The 19,760-nt window shown below is 46.4% G+C and overlaps 2 protein-coding genes across 2 annotated transcripts in view; one reads left to right on the top strand and one right to left on the bottom strand.

Moving 5' to 3' along the window:
* Positions 1-951: 951 nt before the first annotated feature.
* Positions 952-6,668, top strand: LOC147111280 (FANCD2 opposite strand protein-like). The gene is made up of 2 exons (XM_086002294.1): positions 952-1,167; positions 5,585-6,668. The coding sequence occupies exon 2, from the start codon at positions 5,585-5,587 to the stop codon at positions 6,116-6,118; it is 534 nt and encodes a 177-aa protein (XP_085858420.1). The 5' UTR covers positions 952-1,167; the 3' UTR covers positions 6,119-6,668.
* Positions 6,669-9,275: 2,607 nt separating this feature from the next.
* The window catches only part of fancd2 (FA complementation group D2), a 129,472-nt gene continuing 118,987 nt past the window's right edge, over positions 9,276-19,760 (bottom strand). The window contains exon 44 of the mRNA XM_086002033.1: positions 9,276-12,145. The gene's annotated coding sequence lies outside the window, so the exon portion shown is untranslated. The remainder of the gene's footprint in view (positions 12,146-19,760) is intronic.

Here is a 19,760-nt window from a genome sequence, read left to right as displayed (position 1 = left end):
TCATTGAAGAAGCAATGATTGGTTTAAATTGGGTTAAGCAATATTATGAGGGCAATGAATGGATGATGATGATGAGAACAATTCAATTGGCCAAGGTGAAATAATAATATTTTTATGAAGACAGAAGTTATTGGGTTATAAGAGGGTGGGGGACGTAACTGATTGGTCGCAAGTTCATTCATAAACATAGAAATAGTAACACAGATTCACCCGATTGGTTAAACCCTCCAGCTCCAGGTTAAAGCTCTGCTGTTTCCAAAAGAAAGACTTCTGTATATTTATCTCTTCTTTCTCTTAGGCAGCCCCTCGGAACCGAGGATGACTTGCTTCCACATTAAAAATGAGCTCGCATGTGGCTGATTAGTCCAATGCGGGACCTACAGTCTCTGTCACAGGTGTGGTTGAAGGGGGGGTGCGGGTGGGGTGCCACACAGTGCTGCCCCCCGATTATTGTATATTTACATAGCACCTTTCACGACCTCAGGACGTCTCGAAACGCTATTACAGCCAATGAAGTACTTTTTGAAGTGTAGTCACTGTTGTGATGTAGGAAACGCGGCAGCCAATTTGCGCACAGCAAGCTCCCACAAACAGCAATGTGATAATGACCAGATAATTTGTTTTTGTGATGTTGGTTGAGGGATAAATATTGGCCCAGGACATTGGGAATAACTCCCCTGCTCTTCTTCAAAATAGTGCCATGGGATCTTTTACGTCCACCTGAGAGGGCAGATGAGGCTACAGTTTAACGTCTCATCTGAAAGACGGCACCTCCGATAGTGCAGCACTCCCTCAGCACTGCACTGGAGCATCAGCCTAGATTTTTGTGCTCAAGTCTCTGGATTCAGGACTTGAACCCACAACCTTCTGACTCAGAGGCGAGGGTGCTGCCCACTGAGCCACAGCTGAAAATGTAGCATTAAAGTTCTAGAGCGTTTTAACGCACAATATTCCGTCCATTGTGATGTCAGCATCAATGTATCGAATTGTTGCTATATAGTCAAACATTAACACACTTACATTTCAGGTAACTAAGCAACCTAACACAATTGTGTCATGACTCACCGAAACAGACAAATCACATAAAGAGTCGTAGAAGGTGGGATTTCAAAAATAGCCTTACCTTCCAGCATTATTTTTTCATCCTGATCACTGGATCAGTGGAACGTTGAGTGTTAACTAAAATGTTTATTGTTTCATGTCATGTTATGAAGACTGGTCACACCGAATCGTGCTCTAATCATAGAAATTTATGGCACAGAAGGAGGCCATTCGGCCCATCGTGTCTGTGCCGGCCGACAAAGAGCTACCCCGCCTAATCCCACTTTCCAGCTCTTGGTCCGTAGCCCTGTAGGTTACGGCACTTCAAGTGTATATCCAAGTGCTTTTTAAATGTGATGAGGGTTTCTGCCTCTACCACCCTTTCAGGCAGTGAGTTCCAGACCCCCACCACCCTCTGGGTGAAAAAAGTTCTCCTCAACTCCCCTCTAATCCTTCGACCAATTACTTTAAATCTATGTCCCCTTTCTCAGACGCCAAACCTACGGCACTCCTCCCTCTCACAACTTACAGACTTTAAAAAATCCAAGCACAGCATCATCTCGCCATTACTTGGCCAACTTCGATACTGGCGCATCGCTTTACAAGGGACAGAGTTGGAAAACAAGGAAGAATTGGAGGAATTTGGGGAAGGGGAACAGAAGCATGGCTCAGGAGATGGATTTTGAAGGAGGTTTTGAAAGCAGAGAGGTATTGAGGTAAAGTCGTTTCAGAAGAGAATTCCAGCGGACATGGACCTAATGGTTAAAAGATCACTCCATTTATCATGGCCCGGAATTTGTGGTCGGGATGACGGTGAACTGGCAGCGTTCGCCGTCATTCCGCCTTTGAAACTGACCGCGACTTCGGGATTTGGCGCATGCGCAGGCGTTGTGCGGAAATCTTGAAGTTGCAGTTTGTCATTCACTGCTCCTCCATACCCAACCCCCGCACCGCCCCCCCCCCACCCCCGCACCCCCTCACCCCACAGAGCCGGCAATCAGTAAAATCTCTCAAATCATTGAAACTGACAGAAACTTCCTTCCGCAGTAAGTACACTGTTAAATACCCCCATTAAAAGTTAGATCCAAAGGGATTAGGTGAATCTGGAATTTTAACAGTGTTTTGACTGCTAAACGAAGGTTATGGGCCTGAAAAACTAATTTTAATTTTGTACAGTGTCAAATTTATCCATTTTAATAAAAATTAAATTTAAGAAACTTTAAAACAAAATGTTAATTAAAAAAAAAAGTTTGTTCATCTTTATTTCAGGTTTGCCTTTTCCCCATGTGAAATCCCCAATCTTTGTTTTGCTCTCTCCGATGTTTTTAACAAGTTAGAATTTTAAGAGCTTACTCACTTCCTTGTTCGCTGTCTGTGAGAATTCTGCATTTTGATTGGCTGCTTGGACAGCTTGTTGATGGCACAGCAGCTCACACTAGGGGATCCCCACTATACGGCATTGATTTGAATTACACGTCGGAAAACCCGAACTTCTTGACACAGAGATCGCAAGATCTTTGTACAAAGCTTACTTCGGGGCCAGAGGCGAACATCTTTACTTCGCTGCTGACCGCAAATTCTATGCCCATGTTTTTTATCATATTCCTTTCACACATGTCACTCAACCAACATCTGTAAAGAGCAGATTAGCTGGTCACTGTCATTGTCTCATTGCTGTTTGTGGAACCTTGCTGTGTGCAAATTGGCTGCAGCGATATGTTGCATTACAACAGTGACTACGCTTCAAAATTGCTTCTTTGACTGTAAAGCACTTTAGGACATCCTGAGGTCGTGAAAGGCATTACATAAGTGAAAGTTCTTTCTTTAACATTACATTTGACATGTGAAACTTTTCCAAGTTTCTCTCCTCATTCCCCCAAGGCATTGATTCCTTTCTGGTTATGGTTCCACTAACAAAATTCACCCAAGTATCAGTAACCTTTTCAATTACATCACCTAGGTATAATCCTGACTTTATTTTCCATATGGAATAGAGGGATGAAGTACAGTTTGAGTTAGCCTGTCTCTCTGGTTAAAGAATATAGGTTTCCTCCCTGGCTGCACAAGCCACTTCATCTTTTAACTTAAAAGATGAAGTGGTTATGCTTGAGCTGTATAAAACACTAGTTAGGCCACAGCTAGAGTACTGCATACAGTTCTGGTCACCACATGACAGGAAAGATGTGATTGCACTAGAGAGAGTACAAGGGAGATTTACCAGGATGTTGCCAGGACTGGAGAATTTTAGCTATGAGGAAAGATTGGATAGGCTGGGGTTGTTTTCTTTGGAACAGAGAAGGCCAAAGGGAGACTTAATTGAGGTGTATAAAATTATGAGGGGTCTAGATAGAGTGGGTAGGAAGGACCTATTTCCCTTAGCAGAGGGGTCAACAACCAGGGGGCATAGATTTAAAGTAATTGGCAGAAGGATTAGAGGGGAGTTTAAGAGAACTATTTTCACCCAGAGGGTGGTGGGGGTCTGGAACTCGCTGCCTGAAAGGGCGGTAGAGGCAGAAACCCTCATCGCATTTAAAAAGTACTTGGATATGCACTTGAAGTGCCGTAACCTACAGGGCTACGGACCAAGAGCTGGAAAGTGGGATTAGGCTGGATAGCTCTTTATCGGCTGGCACAGACACGCTGGGCCGAATGGCCTCCTTCTGTGCTGTAAATTTCTATGATAACCCAGGGTAGCATCACAGCCACATCCAGCCCTGTCTTGTTACAAAAGCAGGAACTGCTAGAAACGCTCACCAAGTCAGCCAGCATCTGTGGAGAGAAACGTTGACTGTTTCTCTCTCCACGGATGCTGCCCTGGCCTGCTGAGTTTTTCCAGCGTTTTCTGTTGTTATTTCAGATTTCCAGCATCCGCAGCATTTTGCTATTGTAGTTAAGTTAATGTTTCAGGTGTGGAGCCTGATCTTCACTCATTGTTCACACGCACACACACCTCCAGCAGGGAGTACTGGATAAAGAGCAGGAACTCTGGCTGATTTCCCTCCCCATAATCCTGTAACGTTGCTACATTGTCAAGCCTTAACACTCTCACATTTCAGATTGGTTACTAATTCACCAACCAATGGAAACACTGTCACCATTCAGCCACTCAAATTTATTTGTAATTTTGAAAACTTCTATTATATCCCTCCTTTGTTTGTGAAGAATCTTTCAAGGCTTTCTTCATAACTACAGCTTCTTACCCCGGTGCCATTCTAGTGATTTCACTGTGCCTTTTCCAGTGCTCTAAAACAACCACAACTTGCATTTATATAGCACCTTTAGCATAGTAAAGCGTCCTAAGCAATGTTCCCTGTAATTTTTTTTGAGTGTGCAGCCCATTATAATCTCTGCGCATGCGCGGTACTTCCATTGGAAAGCCGGTAAGCGGCCTGTGAGGGACCTCCAGACCGCTCCGCAGCTTAATGGGAACATTGGTCCCAAGGTGCTTTACAGGAGCATTCTGAAACAAATTTCGACACTGAGCCACACAGAGAGATATTGGGACAGCTGACCAAAAGCTTGGTCAAAGAGGTAGGTTTTAAGGAGCATCTTAAAGGAGAGGTAGAGAGGCGGATGGGTTTAGGGAGGGAATTCCAGAGCTTAGGGCCCAGACAGCTGAAAGCACGGCCACCAACGGTGGAGCAATTAAAATCGGGGATGTGCAAGAGGCCAGAATTGGAGGAGCGCAGAGATCTCGGAGGGTTGTAGAGCTGGAGGAGGTTACAGACATAGGGAGGGGCGAGGCCATGGAGGGATTTGAAAACAAGGATGAGAATTTTTTAATTGAGGCTTCTTGTAATAGGGTGCCCAGGACAGCACACAATACTCCCAACTAATGGCATATGTTAGGTGTTGTATTATGAGCTGAACAATAGGTTTACATTATAAGTGTTAGCTGTGACTCAGTTGGTAGCACCCTTGCTTCCGAGTCATGAAGGTTATGGGTTCATAGTCCCACTCCAGAGACTTATAGCACAAAAATCTAGGCTGACACTCCAGTACAGTACGGAAGGAGTGCAGCACTGTCGGAGGTGCTGTCTTTCGGATGAGACCTTAAACCGAGACCCCGTTTGCTCTCTCATGTAGACATAAAAGATCCTGTGGCACTATTTCTAAGAGCAGGAGAATTATCCCTGGTATCCTGGTCAATATTTATCCCTCAATCAACATCACTAAGACAGATTATTTGGTCATGATCACATTGCTGTTTGTGGGAGCTTGCTGTGTGCAAATTGGCTGCTGCGTTTCCTACATTACAACAGTGACTACACTTCAAAAAGTACTTCATTGGCTGTAAAACACTTTGGGAGGTCCGGTGGTCATGAAAGGTGTTCTATAAATTCAAATCTTTTCTTTTTTGTAATATATTTTGTTTTAACTATTTTTACACATATATATCATGATATCAATAAAAAATATTTTCAAGCACCACCAGTGCAATTGGATTTTTTTCTCATCACAAGCATTAAGTGAAAAGTTGATAACTGACATCTTTTTTTCCTCTTTTCATGGACCTGATCTTTCATGAACTTTACGACCGAAGATGACTGCATATCAGCTGTGGGATCCGTGGTCTCCGTTTGATGGGAGTTTCCAGTGGGTCGGATACAGCACGAGTTCCCTCGGGAAACTAGATGGGGCAGAGACAATCCAGAGGCCCTCGCCGTCAGACCAAGAGGTGGCACTCTACCTGCAAGACGACGTGGTGACCGCTGACTGGAATCTCTTGGACCTTCTTGGGGAAACGGGAAAAGTCACTCCCGAGATGTTGTGTTACACTTCAGAAACTGAGCACACTACAGTGCTATATAAACCTCAACCCGTCAAACTCAGCTCCGTCGATTCAGTATTCGGAAGAGCCATCACCACCGGAGCACCAAAACTGGCGGGGGGCTTCCAAACTTCCGAAGGGTCGGCTTTCACCGAGATCGTCAGCGTCGGGTCCCCCACACCCACGTTAACTGCGCGGTATAAAATTAATCTCCTCATGATAATTTACAGGCAATTATTAAGGGTCGTCACCTTAATTTACACAGCTTACCAGAAATGTTTTTATGTCTCACAGCATCCAATTTGATACTGGCAAAATTTGTTTCTTAAAAGACATATTTGATTCTTTTTAAAATTTAAAATAAATATTATTTTATTCCCATTGCTCCTCCCTATAGATCCCTTCAGCTAGGGCAGCAGAATACATGCTGACCTTTTCCCGCAACCACTGTAGTTAATGGGTAGGCTTGTCTTCTTCCCTGGAGATACTAGTTTGTGAGGCATCATAATGTTTCCGACCGGAGCCCTTTAAGCATACTCCTTCAACAAAAATAAATCATGAACAACACTGGGCAAGAAGTGACATAACGTTATGTTACTAGTACCACTATTTGTGTGTTTGCATCAGGAACTGGATGAGGTGTGATTTCAGTAATTCCTTTTTCTGCTGAGAATCAACCAACCCAAAACCATGGTTGGCTGTAACTGTGTTGCCCCTTCTGTATTTACAAACAAAATACAGCCAATAGGGATGAAATTCAACAAATTATTAGATAAGACTATTTAAAAAAAATAAAGTTTTAGAGAAGTCAGACTTTAGGAACAACCAAAATAAAACTGACATTTTTATTACTGTTTACACCAGCTTCATGAGGTTTTTTTTTACACATTACTCCAAGTCATTAGAATTCATCCACAATTGAAAAGAAAATGTTATTAATTTTTTGCTTAGGCTGCAATGCCAACCACACGCTGGGGTACGGTAGCATAGTGGTTACTTTACTGGGCTAGTAATCCAGAGGCCTGGGCTAATGATCCAGAGACATGAGTTCAAATCGCACCACGGCAGCTGGGGAATTTAAATTCAATTAAATAAATCTGGAATAAAAACATAGAAACATAGAAGATAGGATCAGGAGTAGGCCATTCGGCCCCTCGAGCCTGCTCCGCCATTCAATGCGATCATGGCTGATCATCCAAATTCAGTACCCTGTCCCTGCTTTCTCCCCATATTCCTTGATCCCTTTAGCCTTAAGAAATATATCCAACTCCTTCTTGAATATATTTAATGAATTGGCCTCTACTGCCTTCTGTGGTAGAGAATTCCACAGGTTCACCACTCTCTGGGTGGAGAAATTCCTCCTCATTTCAGTCCTAAATGACTTACCCCTTATCTTTAGACTGTGACCCCTGGTTCTGGACTCCCCGGCCATCGGGAACATCCTTCCTGCATTTAGTCTGTCTAGTCCTGTTAGAATTTTATAAGTTTCAATGAGATCCCCTCTCATTCTTCTAAACTCCAACAAGTATAAGCCTAATCGACCCAATCTCTCCTCATACGTCATTCCTGCCATCTCAGGTGTCAGCCTGGTGAATCTTCGCTGCACTCCCTCCATGGCAAGAACATCTTTCCTCAGATAAGGCGACCAAAACTGCACACAATACTCAAGATGTGGTCTCACCAAGGCCCTGTACAACTGCAGCAAGACATCCTTGTTCCTGTACTCGAACCCTCTCGCTACGAAGGCCAACATACCATTTGCCTTCTTAACTGCCTGCTGCACCTGCGTGCTTACCTTCAGCGACTGGTGCACAAGGACACCCAGGTCTCGTTGCACTTCCCCTTCTCCCAATCTATTGCCGTTCAGATAATAATCTGCCTTCCTGTTTTTGCCACCAAAGTGGATAACCTCGCATTTATCCACGTTGTACTGCAATTATCCACTTTATTAAAAGCTAGTATCAGTAATGGCGACGATGAAACTACCGCATTGTCGTAATGTCCTTTAGGGAAGGAAATCTGCCATCCTTACACGGTCTGGCTTATATGTGACTCCAGACACGCAGCAATGTGGTTGACTCTTAACTGCCCTCTGAAATGGCCCAGCGAGACACTCAGTTGTACCAAACCGCTACAAAGATGCATCACAGACTGCAGCGGGTTCAAGCAGGGAGCGCACCACTTTCTCAAGGGCAATTCGGGATGGGCAATAAATGCTGGCCTTACCAGCGACACCCACATCCCGGGAACAAATAATTAAAAAAAAAAATCTTCCTCCACTGTGGGCAGTTACCAGGTTTGGGGGGGGGGGGGGGGGTGGTCTAGGCAGTTCCGAGCAAAAGAAAGCATATAAAGGTACTGCATAATCTCCTCTATTATTGAAAGTACATGTTCTCTATTTACAGTACCACATTCAGATGAAATACATTGGAATTTTACACCCTTTTCACACCTAGGTGCATAATTTATCCTAAGCCCAAGGGCATCATGCAGTGCAACGTAGCTCCAATATATTGTGCTGCAGAGCAGTAAGATGTGCGTCTGCACGATTGCCCACACGGTGATATATGGATAACTCGTCATTGTAAGACGTCGGAGAGAAGAAATTTATAGGTCCACTAATAATTCTAATAAAAGTTCTGTTTTAATAGCACTCCATCACTTGCTGTGTGGAAGACCTGCAATAACCATGCCTCCTCATAAGCATTTCCTGACTTCTTTTTGCTGAAAGGCAGGAAGGAGAGAAAACAGCACCGAGTTCAGCTGGGTCAGTCAACTTTACAGCAAGGTGACTTATGAGCGAAGGCGCATACAGAGGCAAGTCTATCGATGGCCATGGATGAAGGGCAGATTGATCCCAAACAGCCACTGCACTGTACACTGGGTGTTACTGCTTCATGACTGAAATGGACTGGTCAATGACCAGATTTAGGAAATACTTGTTGGAGTAATTTTTCAAGCAAAAAAAAAAAATCAGATAATGTTCGATTGGGCTTGTACTCACTGGAGTTTAGAAGAATGAGAGGGGATCTCATTGAAACTTATAAAATTCTGACAGGACTGGACAGACTAGATGCAGGAAGGATGTTCCCGATGGTCGGGGAGTCCAGAACCAGGGGTCATAGTCTAAGGATAAGGGGTAAGCCATTTAGGACAGAAATGAGGAGGAATTTCTTCACCCAGAGAGTGGTGAACCTGTGGAATTCTCTACCACAGAAGGCAGTAGAGGCCAATACATTAAATATATTCAAGAAGGAGTTAGATATATTTCTTAAGGCCAAAGGGATCAAGGGGTATGGGGAGAAAGCAGGGACCGGGTACTGAATTTGGATGATCAGCCATGGTCGCATTGAATGGCGGAGCAGGCTCGAGGGGCCGAATGGCCTACTCCTGCTCCTATCTTCTATGTTTCTATGTTCATCCCAATCACTGAAAGCGGACGTGCAATAAAAACTCAGATAAAAACTGTTAATAAAATTCTGACTTTTATTAATCTTTATACAGCAGCATAACTTGTTAACAAGACGGTAGTTTATAATTGAGTCACATAGCCCTTACAATCAGAAACAAAACACACACCTTGTTGAGCAGCATAAAAGGGACTGCAGGACCTTCTCCATTATTAAAAGTAATTGTTCTGTATTTACAGTAGCACATTCTGATGACATGCCGTGCAGTGGAATTTGACAGCAATTTCCCATCTTGGTGCATAATCAAGACTAGTCCCAAGGGCAACATGGTGTTGGCGTGCAATGTAGCTCCAATATAATACATTAGAATCCATCATTTAACAAAAAAGTTATTTCCACTCCCTGTAATATGCCTGGCTGATATGACCTCTGATCTCCAATTCAAATTACAGGAAACTTTCGTTTATCCGGAGGTTAAATGTCCGGAAAGCTCTATCTACCGGCAAAATTCAGGAGCCATTCTCTAAGTTTTTTTTACTTCTCGTTGCTTTTTTTTCCCCCCAGTCAGGCTCTGCAAGGTCTAGCTGAAGCTGTTGCTTAGCTACAGAGACGCTTTTAAGCTGCGGCCGACTGTTTAGAAGCTGTTGCTAAGCAACAGGGTTTGTTGCTAGATACGGAGCTCAAAAGCTCCGTATGCTTTAACATTAGCGCTGGTTTGTCCGGCAGTTTTGATGGGACGGCAACAGCTCGGTCCCGTCGGTGCCGGATAGCACAAAGTTTCCCGTAAATGAATGTTTTAAACTTCAGGAAAGCAGCCCCCCAACAGCAAACTCAGACACACCGTCTGACGGTAAGATGGCAGCAATGTGACTTCGCCAAAGACACATCATTACCGTGTGTCTTTAGTCTGTACAGTCAACTCCTAATAATTCAAATATAACAACAGAAAATGCTGGAAATACTCAGCAGGCCTGAAACGTTAACTCTGTTTTTCCACTCTCCACGGATGCTGCCTGGCCTGCTGAGTATTTCCAGCATTTTCTGTTGTTATTTCAGATTTCCAGCATCCGCAGTATTTTGCTATTGTCCTAATAATTCAGTCAGTTTGTGTGCCAAGAAAATTGGAATTATCCAATAATTTGAATTAAGCAATGTTAACACAGCTAAATTGGTGCTAAAAATCTGAATGATCAGATAATTTGAAATGAACGGACTTTAAGTTAAGAATAGAAAATTAAGGGACTTAAGACACACCTCTTGTTCATACTTAGGTTACCTGGGTCTCCCAAGACCTTTTTTTTGTTGTAAATTATGTAATTAAGATTGGCTACATCTTGTGTAACACCCTACGACATTACTTTATATAATTAACAAATACCAGGTCGGGCTACAGAAAACATTTCACGAGTAACTCAGCCTCAAAAGCTACAAATTTATGTTGACTGACCTTATCTGATGTCAGGCCACAAGCGGTAAAACTAATATGAAGCGTGCTGTTTAAGTCGCCAAACAGCCACCTGCGAATGCTCAATCCACAGTTCAAAGCCATTGAGCATTAGTGAAGTACAGGAAACTCTTTTAACTGGCACCTAAAATAACCGGAAATCTCTGTTAACCAGCAAAATTCAGGCGTAGGTTCAGGTAAGTTTTACTTCATATTAGTGGCCGTTCCTGGATTGTGGCTGTGTAACTGGGGTTCGCGCACTTGTTGCTAAGCAACAGGGACGCTTGGTCTGCGGCCGGAGTTCCTGCACATGTTGCTAAGCAACAGGGAAGCTTGGATTTGTTGCTGTGTACGGAGCTCTCGTACCTTTTAACTATACCTCGCTGTAATCCGGACATTTTGATAAACCGGCACCACGTTGGTGCCGGATAATAAAGAGTTTCCTGTACCACTCAATAGTGCTAGGTAAAGTGTTCTGGCCAAGACACTCACCAGCAGCTCCACATGCCTCGAACTGAGATTAATGACCAATTCTTTAATGTTGCTTTATGGGATCTAAAAGGAGAATAGGCTCATTTTGGGGGGGGGGGGGGGGGGGGGGGTCTTTGCACACAAAAGGCAAGTTAGTGAGTCCATAGATCAGAATTATTTTAACGATCCTACCACACACTACCCACAGCAGGAAGGGTAGGCAGCAATGTTCTCCCTAAGGTGCGCATCCATCGGGAGGGCCCTGCGCAGGCTGCTCACAAGTCGCCGAATCTGGAAGATACCGCACGTGCGTGGCCACGTAGCAAATTCAAAGGGACCGGGGGGGGAAGGGTGAAAAAAATTAGAGGGAACATTGGTAGGCAGGATACCCGCTCGTCGGCGGCGTGTGAACAAAGATCAGGGGTGACTGTCCCTGAAATTGTTCCTGCCTTTGTGAGAGTGCCTGGCATTCGCTTAGGCTCTCGTCCATAATAGCAGATCCGAGAGATCAGTACGGAGAATGGTGGACCGGGACGCACACTTCACCCAATTCATGGCACTCGGCTCCCCACGGCCAGTGTTCTGCTCCCCTCGCCACAGTGCACAGGTGCTCCAATGGACTATGTTGTTGAAATGCAAATCTCAAACATGAACAAGTACAACTGGCTAAAATAAATGTAAAATGCTCTGACTGGAGGTATAAGAAAAAATCATAATAATTAGATAGAAAAACAGCAAGTAATACAAGGGCGAGAACACTTCACCGTGGGAACTGAAGTCCCTTTCACGCTGCATTATATGATTTTACAATATATTCATTCACCAAGTTGATTTTTTTTCTACTCGAGTGGTTTAGCAAGCTCTCATTACCTGGGCATTACCAGACTTTTTTTTGGTATATTTACATGTAGATCATGAACTGCATTACAGAAACATAAGATGGGACAAGACACTCCTGACTATTCCTCAGCCTCAATCCGTAACACTCGATAAGACTCCAGTACTGACCTGCGAAAAGGGAAAGGAATACAAATGGATTAGGATGGATAGTCGGCAACTTTTAAATTAATAGGGACTCATATTTATAGAATCATAGAATGGTTACAGCACAGGAGGCCATTCGGCCCGTCGAGCTTGTGCCGGCTCTCTGCAAAAGCACTTCAGCCAGTCCCACTCCCCCGCCCTTTCCCCATAGCCCTGCAAGTGTTTTTCCTTCAGGTACTTATCCAATTCCCCTTTGAAAGCCACGATTGAATCTGCCTCCACCACCCTTTCAGGCAGCACATTCTAGATCCTAACCACTCGCTGCGTAAAAAAGTTTCTCCTGTCGTCTTTGGTTCTTTTGCCAATCACCTTAAATCTGTGTCCTCTGGTTCTCGAACCTTCCGCCAATAGGAACAGTTTCTATCGATCTACTCTGTCTAGACCCCTCATGATTTTGAACACCTCTATCAAATCTCCTCTCAACTTTCTCTGCTCTAAGGAGAACAACATCAGTTTCTCCAGTCTATCCAAATGACTGAAGTCCCTCATCCTTGGAATCATTCTCGTAAATCTTTTCTGCACCCTCTCGAAGGCCTTCACATTCTTCCTAAAGTGCAGTGCCCAGAACTGGACACAATACTCCAGTTGAGGCCGAACCAGTGTTTTATAAAGGTTCACCATAACTTTCTTGCTTTTGTACTCTATGCCGCTATTTATGAAGCCCAGGATCCCGCATGCTTTTTTAACCGCTTTCTCAAGCTGCCCTGCCACCTTCAACGCTTTGTGCACATATACCCCCAGGTCTCTCTGTTCATGCACCCCCTTTAGGATTGTACCCTTTAGTTTATATTGCCTCTCCTTGTTCTTCCTACCAAAATGTATCACTTCACACATTTCTACATTAAATTTCATCTGCCACCTATCCTTCCATTTCACCAGCCTATGTCTTCTTGAAGTTTATCACTATCCTCCTCACTGTTCGCTATACTTCCAAGTTTTGTCATCTGCAAATTTTGAAATTGTGCCCTGTACACCCACATCCAAGTCATTAATATATATCAAGAAAAGCAGTGGTCCTGGTACCGATCCCTGGGGAACACCACTGTATACCTTCCTCCAGTCCAAAAAACCACCTTTCACCACTACCCTGTTTCCTGTCACTTAGCCAATTCCGTATCCATGCTGTCACTGTCCCTTTTATTCCATGGGCTTCAACTCTGCTGGCAAGCCTATTATGTGGTACTTTATCAAACTTATAAAAAAAAACAGCAGAAATTCAAACTAACAGGTTTCTTCTCTGTTCTCTTTCAACTTCCCCTCCCAAAAAGAATTTTGCATTCACTGCAGATATCTGCCCTCCTTAGGATTCACATCATTACCTAACCGGGATGCCTATTTTGCTCTGTAACTGGCCAGCAAGCAATGTGTAAGCACGGGACGGGCGTGACTCATCCACTGATTTTTCTCTTGTGCAAAGGAGTGACTCCCAGCCTATATTCCTTGCCTCCCTCCAACAGTCTTGGCAGAGATCGGGACTTGCCATGATGGGCTCAAAGAACCTACTTGCGAGCACATTAGGCTTCCCCAGCACACCTCAAATGTCCCTAGCCTGACGTCAGTAGTTGGAGATGTGACTTGGGGTGACTCCAGGTGCAAAATTTAAGTTTCTTTTGTTTGTTCTTCAGATGTGGACAGCACTGGTGATGCTGCATTTATTGCCCATCCTTAGTTGTCCGGAGAAGATGATGTATCTGGCTTACTGGACCACTTTAGTGGGCATCAAGAGTCAACCATGTTGAGTGGGACTGGAGTCCCACGTAGGTCAGACTGGGTAGGGGTAGCAGGTTTCCTTCCCTGAAGGAACATTAGTGACAATCCAGCAGCTTTCATGATGATTTTTTTCCCCTAATGCCAACCTGCAAATGACCAGATTTATTGAATTAATTTCTCACGTTACCACTGTGGAATCTGAATTCACAATGTCTGGGCTGCTAGTCCAGTACCATAAGGTACACTAAACCACTAACCTGAAGGAGGAAAATAATAATGTGGTGTATTTTAATTTATCAGATGGAAAACCAATACATAACATGAAGAAGCAGCACTGACTATGTAATTTTGTTCTGACTAAAGTCAGATTATTTGCTGGGCAGCTGGATGGTGCTCTCACATGCTGTACCACCACATGGTTCGTCAGATGTTCAAGAATGGTGATCTCTCCTGTCTCATCACGGAAAGGCAGCCAGTCAAGCACAAGCAATCCAACATGATACGGGAGGCAAGTCACCCCAGCCTACTCTTAACTTGGGTTTGACTTCCTCTGGTAGCTCACTACTCAACATGCTTGCAATAAAATAGTTTTGTGCAATGCTTCACCACAGCTGCTGACCCGTTTGTTCAAATAGCTGAGCGGTCGACCTAAAATAGCCCAGAACGGAATTTTATATGACTGTGTTAAGCAGTGCAGCACCAGCAGAATTTAAACCCTTAACTTGCACCAATTCCCGCTCACCCATCTCCCACGCTCGCTGACCTACATTGACTCCCAGTTAAGCAACGCCTCGATTTTAAAATTCTCATGGTCTTCAAATCACTCCATGGCTTCGGCCCTCCTCATCTCTGTAATCTCCTCCAGCCATATAATCCCCCTAGACCTCTGCGCTCCCCCTATTCTGGCCTTTTGAACGTCCCTGATTTTAATTGCTCCACCATTGGCGTCCACGCCTTCAGCTGCCGAGGTCCTAAGCTCTGGAATTCCCTCCATAAACCTCTCCGCCTCTCTATCCTCCTTTAAAACGCTCCTTAAGCCTACCTTTTTTTTGTTCATGGGATGTGGGCGTCGCCAGCAAGGGCAGCATTTATTGCCCATCCCTAATTGCCCCGGAGAAGGTGGTGGTGGTGAGCCGCCTTCTTGAACCGCTGCAGTCCGTGTGGTGAAGGTACTCCCACAGTGCTGTTAGGGAGGGAGTTCCAGGATTTTGACCCAGCGACAATGAAGGAACGGCAATATGCTTCCAAGTCAGGATGGTGTGTAACTTGGAGGGGAACTTGCAGGTGATGGTGTTCCTATGCGCCTGCTGCCCTTGTCCTTCTAGGTGGTAGAGGTCGTGGGTGTGGGTTTGGGAGGTGTTGCCGAAGAAACTTTGGCGAGTTGCTGCAGTGCATCTTGTAGATGGTACACACTGCAGCCACGGTATGCCGGTGGTGGAGGGAGTGAATGTTTAAGGTGGTGGATGGGGTGCCAATCAAGCGGGCTGCTTTGTCTTGGATGCTGTTGAGCTTCTTGCGTGATGTTGGAGCTGCACTCATCCAGGCAAGTGGAGAGTATTCCATCACACTCCTTACTTGTGCCTTGTAGATGGTGGAAAGGCTTTGGGGAGTCAGGTGGTGAGACACTCGCCACAGAATACCCAGCCTCTGACCTGCTCTTGTAGCCACAGTATGCGTGTTGCTGGTCCAGTTAAGTTTCTGGTCAATGGTGACCCCCAGGATGTTGATGGTGGGGGAATTCAGCGATGGTAATGCCGTTGAAGGTCAAGGGGCGGTGGTTAGACTTTCACTTGTTGGATATAGTCATTGCCTGGCACTTGTGTGGCACGAATGTTACTTGCCACTGATCAGCCCAAGTCTGAATATCGTCCAGGTCTTGTTGCATGCGGGCATGGACGGCTTCATTATCTAAGGAGTTGCAAATGGAACTGAACACTGTGCAGTCATCAGCGAACATCCCCACTTCTGACCTTATGATGGAGGGAAGTTCATTGATGAAGCAGCTGAAGATGGTAGGGCCTAGGATACTGCCCTGAGGAACTCCTGCTGTGATGATTGACCTCCAACCACCACAACCATCTTCCTCTAGGTATGACTCCAGCCAGTGGAGTTTCCCCCCCCCCCCCGATTCCCATTGCCTTCATGTTTTACTAGGGCTCCATGATGCCACACTCGGTCAAATACTGCCTTGATTTCAAGGGTAGTCACTCTCACCTCACCTCTGGAATTCAGCTCTTTTGTCCATGTTTGGACCAAGGCTGTAATGAGGTCTGGAGCCGAGTGGTCCTGGTGCAACCCAAACTGAGCATCGGCGAGCAGGTTATTGGTAAGTGCTGCTTGATAGCACTGTCGACGACACCTTCCATCACTTTGCTGATGATTGAGAGTAGACTGATGGGGCTGTAATTGGACAGATTAGATTTGTCCTGCTTTTTGTTGTCAGGACATACCTGGGCTGTTTTCCACATAGATGCCAGTGTTGTAGCTGTACTGGAAGATGATGCCTCTACGGTCATCAGTGCGTACGCCGCAACACTGGAAGCCACAGACGAGACCAAAGAGGAATTCTACTCCAGCCTCGAACAATCCCTGTCCCGAGTCCCAACGGACTACAAGCTGATCCTCGTCATAAGCAACACCTTGTTCCGTCAGAGAGACAGGTACAAGGCTTCATGGCAACACCCTCGCTCCAAGCACCGGCACCTGCTGGACTACGTCATCGTCCGAGCGAGGGACCGCAAGGACGTCCGCATCACCCGCGCCATGACAGGAGCAGACAACTGCTGGACAGACCACCACCTAATCTGCTCTGTCATCTCCATCAACGTAGCCCCAAAACCACGGCGGCAACAGAAGCAATGCCGCAGGAAAATCAACGCTGGAGCTCTCAAAGACCCTGCTCAGAAAGCCCTATTCAGCCTGCGCCTCACAACCAACCTGACGACTCCCAGTGATTCAGAGACACAGAGTGTCCACAGCGCCTGGGCTGCACTCAAGGCCTCCATAATCAGCACCTGTGAAGAGACGCTCGGTCACTCGGCCAGGAAACACCAAGGCTGGTTCGACGAGAACGACCAGGATATCCAGGAGCTAATAAGCCGCAAGCGCAAGGCATTCCTGATCTGGAAACAGCAACAGAACTCAAGAGCAAGAAAGCAGCTCTACAGACGCCTGAAGGCCGAGGTCAAACAAGAAACTCGCGACCTAAAGAACAGATGGTGGGTGGAGAAAGCGCAGGAGATCCAGCAGCTAGCCAACAACCAAGACGTGCGTGGATTCTTCAGCGCAGTCAAGACCACCTACAGCCCAAGCACCCAAGTCCTACCCCACTGCAGGTCAAGAACGGAGAGGTACTCATCAAGGACAGAGAGGCAGTCAGTGCTCGCTGGAAGGAGCACTTCGAAGATCTCCTTAACTGACACTCTGTCTTCGACGCGAGTGTCCTCAACTCCATCCCGCAGCATGCTACCCGCCACCACCTCAGCACAACCCCAGCCCGGCATGAGGTTGAAAAGGCCATCCGACAACTGAAAAACAACAAGGCCTCAGGAGCAGATGGAATCCCCACCGAGGCGATAAAACATGGCGGAGAAACACTATTGGCACGAATACATGAACTAATTTCTCTTATTTGGAAGGAGGAGCGCATGCCAGGGGATCTCAGAGGTGCCGTAATCGTGACCATCTTCAAGAAAGGTGACAAGTCCGATTGCGGTAATTACAGACGAGTCTCCCTGCTGTCTGCCACAGGGAAAGTCATCGCAAGAATCCTCCTCAATCGCCTTCTCCGAGTGGCTGAAGAGCTCCTCCCAGAGTCGTAATGCAGATTCCGCCTACTAAGGGGCACAATGGACATGATCTTCACCGCGCGTTAACTACAAGAGAAATGCAGGAAACAGCACCAACTGCTGTAAGTGGCCTTCTTTGACCTCACAAAGGCCTTCAACAACGTCAACCGTGAGGGATTATGGAGTGTCCTCCTCAAATTCGGCTGCCCTCAAATGTTTGTCACCATCCTCCGCCTGCTTCACGATGACATGCAAGCCGTGATCCTGACCAACAGATCCACCACAGGCGCAATTCACGTACAGACCGGGGTCAAGCAAGGCTGTGTCATTGCACCAATGCTCTTCTCGATCTTCCTGGCTGCAATGCTTCATCTCACCCTCAGTAAGCTCCCTGGAGTGGAACTAATTTACAGAACAAACGGGAAACTGTTCAACCTCCGTCGCCTCCAGTCCAGATCCAAGGTCGTCCCCTCCTCTCATCGAATTACAGCATGCAGACGACGCTTGCATCTGCGCACACTCCGAGGCCGAACTCCAAACCATCGTCAACACCTTCACCGAAACGCACGAGAGCATGGGCCTTACACGAAACATCCGTAAGACAAAGGTCCTCTACCAACCTGCCCCTGCCCCACAGTACTGCTCCCCGATTAAAATCTATGACGAGGCCTTGGACAACATGGACCACTTTCCATACCTTGGGAGCCTACTGTCAACAAGGGCAGACGTCGATGACGAAGTCCAATACCGCCTTCAGCGTGCCAGTGCAGCCTTCAGACACCTGAGGAAGAGAGTGTTTGAAGACCAGGACCTCAAACCCAGCACCAAGCTCATGGTCTACAGAGCAGTAGTAATACCTGCCTTGCTGTATGCCTCAGAGACATGGACCATGTACAGCAGGCACTTCAAAGCACTGGAGAGGTACCACCAATGCTGCCTCCGCAAGATCCTGCAAATCCATTGGCAGGATAGGCGCACCAACGTCAGTGTTCTCGCTCAGGCCAACATCCCCAGCATCGAAGCTTTGACCACGCTTGATCAGCTCCGATGGACGGGTCAAATCGTCCGCATGCCCGATACGAGACTCCCAAAACAAACGCTCTACTCGGAGCTCCGGCACGGCAAGAGAGCCCCAGGCGGGCAGAGGAAACGCTTCAAGGACACCCTCAAAGCCTCCTTGAAAAAGTGCAACATCTCCACCGACACCTGGGAATCCCCGGCCCAAGATCGCACAAAGTGGAGGAGAAGCATCCGGGAAGGCGCCGAACACCGAGTCTCTTCGCCGGGAGAAAGAGGAAGCCAAGCGCCAACAGCGGAAGGAGCGCATGTCAACCCAAGCAGCCCAGCCACCCGCCCCTTCAAACACCGTCTGCCCCACCTGTGACAGAGACTGTCGGTCCCACATTGGACTCATCAGTCACCTGAGAACTCATTTTTAGTGTGGAAGCAAGTCATCCTCGGTCCCGAGGGACTGCCTAAGAGAGCTGTACTAGAACAGCTTGGCTAGAGGCGCAGCTAGTTCTGGAGCACAAGTCTTCAGTATGACAGCCGGGATATTGTAGGGGCCCATAGCCTTTGCTGTATCCAGTGCGCTCAGCCGTTTCTTGATATCATGTGGAGTGAATCGAATTGGCTGAAGACTGGCTTCTGTGATGGTGGGGACCTCAGGAGGAGGCCGATATGGATCATCCACTCGGCACTTCTGGCTGATGTTGGCTGTAAACGCTTCAGCCTCGGCTTTTACACTCACGTGCTGGGCGCCACCATCATTGAGGATGGGGATATTCATGGAGCCTCCTCCTCCCGTTAGTTGTTTAATGGTCCACCACCGTTCACGACTGGATGTGGCAGGACTGCAGACCTTTGATCTGATCTGTTGATTGTGGGATCGCTTAGCCCTGTCTATAGCATGCTGCTTCCATTGTTTAGCATGTACGTAGTCCTGTGTTGCAGCTTCCCTAGGTTGGCACCTCATTTTTAGGTACACCTGGTGCTGCTCCTGCCATGCTCTTCTACATTCTTCATTGAACCAGGGTTGGTCCCCTGCCTTGGTGGTAATGGTAGAGTGAGGGATATGCCAG

The sequence above is a fragment of the Somniosus microcephalus genome, chromosome 11 (genome assembly GCF_052327205.1).
Source record: "Somniosus microcephalus isolate GS21.2 chromosome 11, FLI_Smic_1.0, whole genome shotgun sequence".
NCBI lineage: Eukaryota > Metazoa > Chordata > Chondrichthyes > Squaliformes > Somniosidae > Somniosus > Somniosus microcephalus.
Note: the sequence above shows the minus strand (reverse complement) of the source record. Positions and strands in the feature narration are given on the sequence as shown.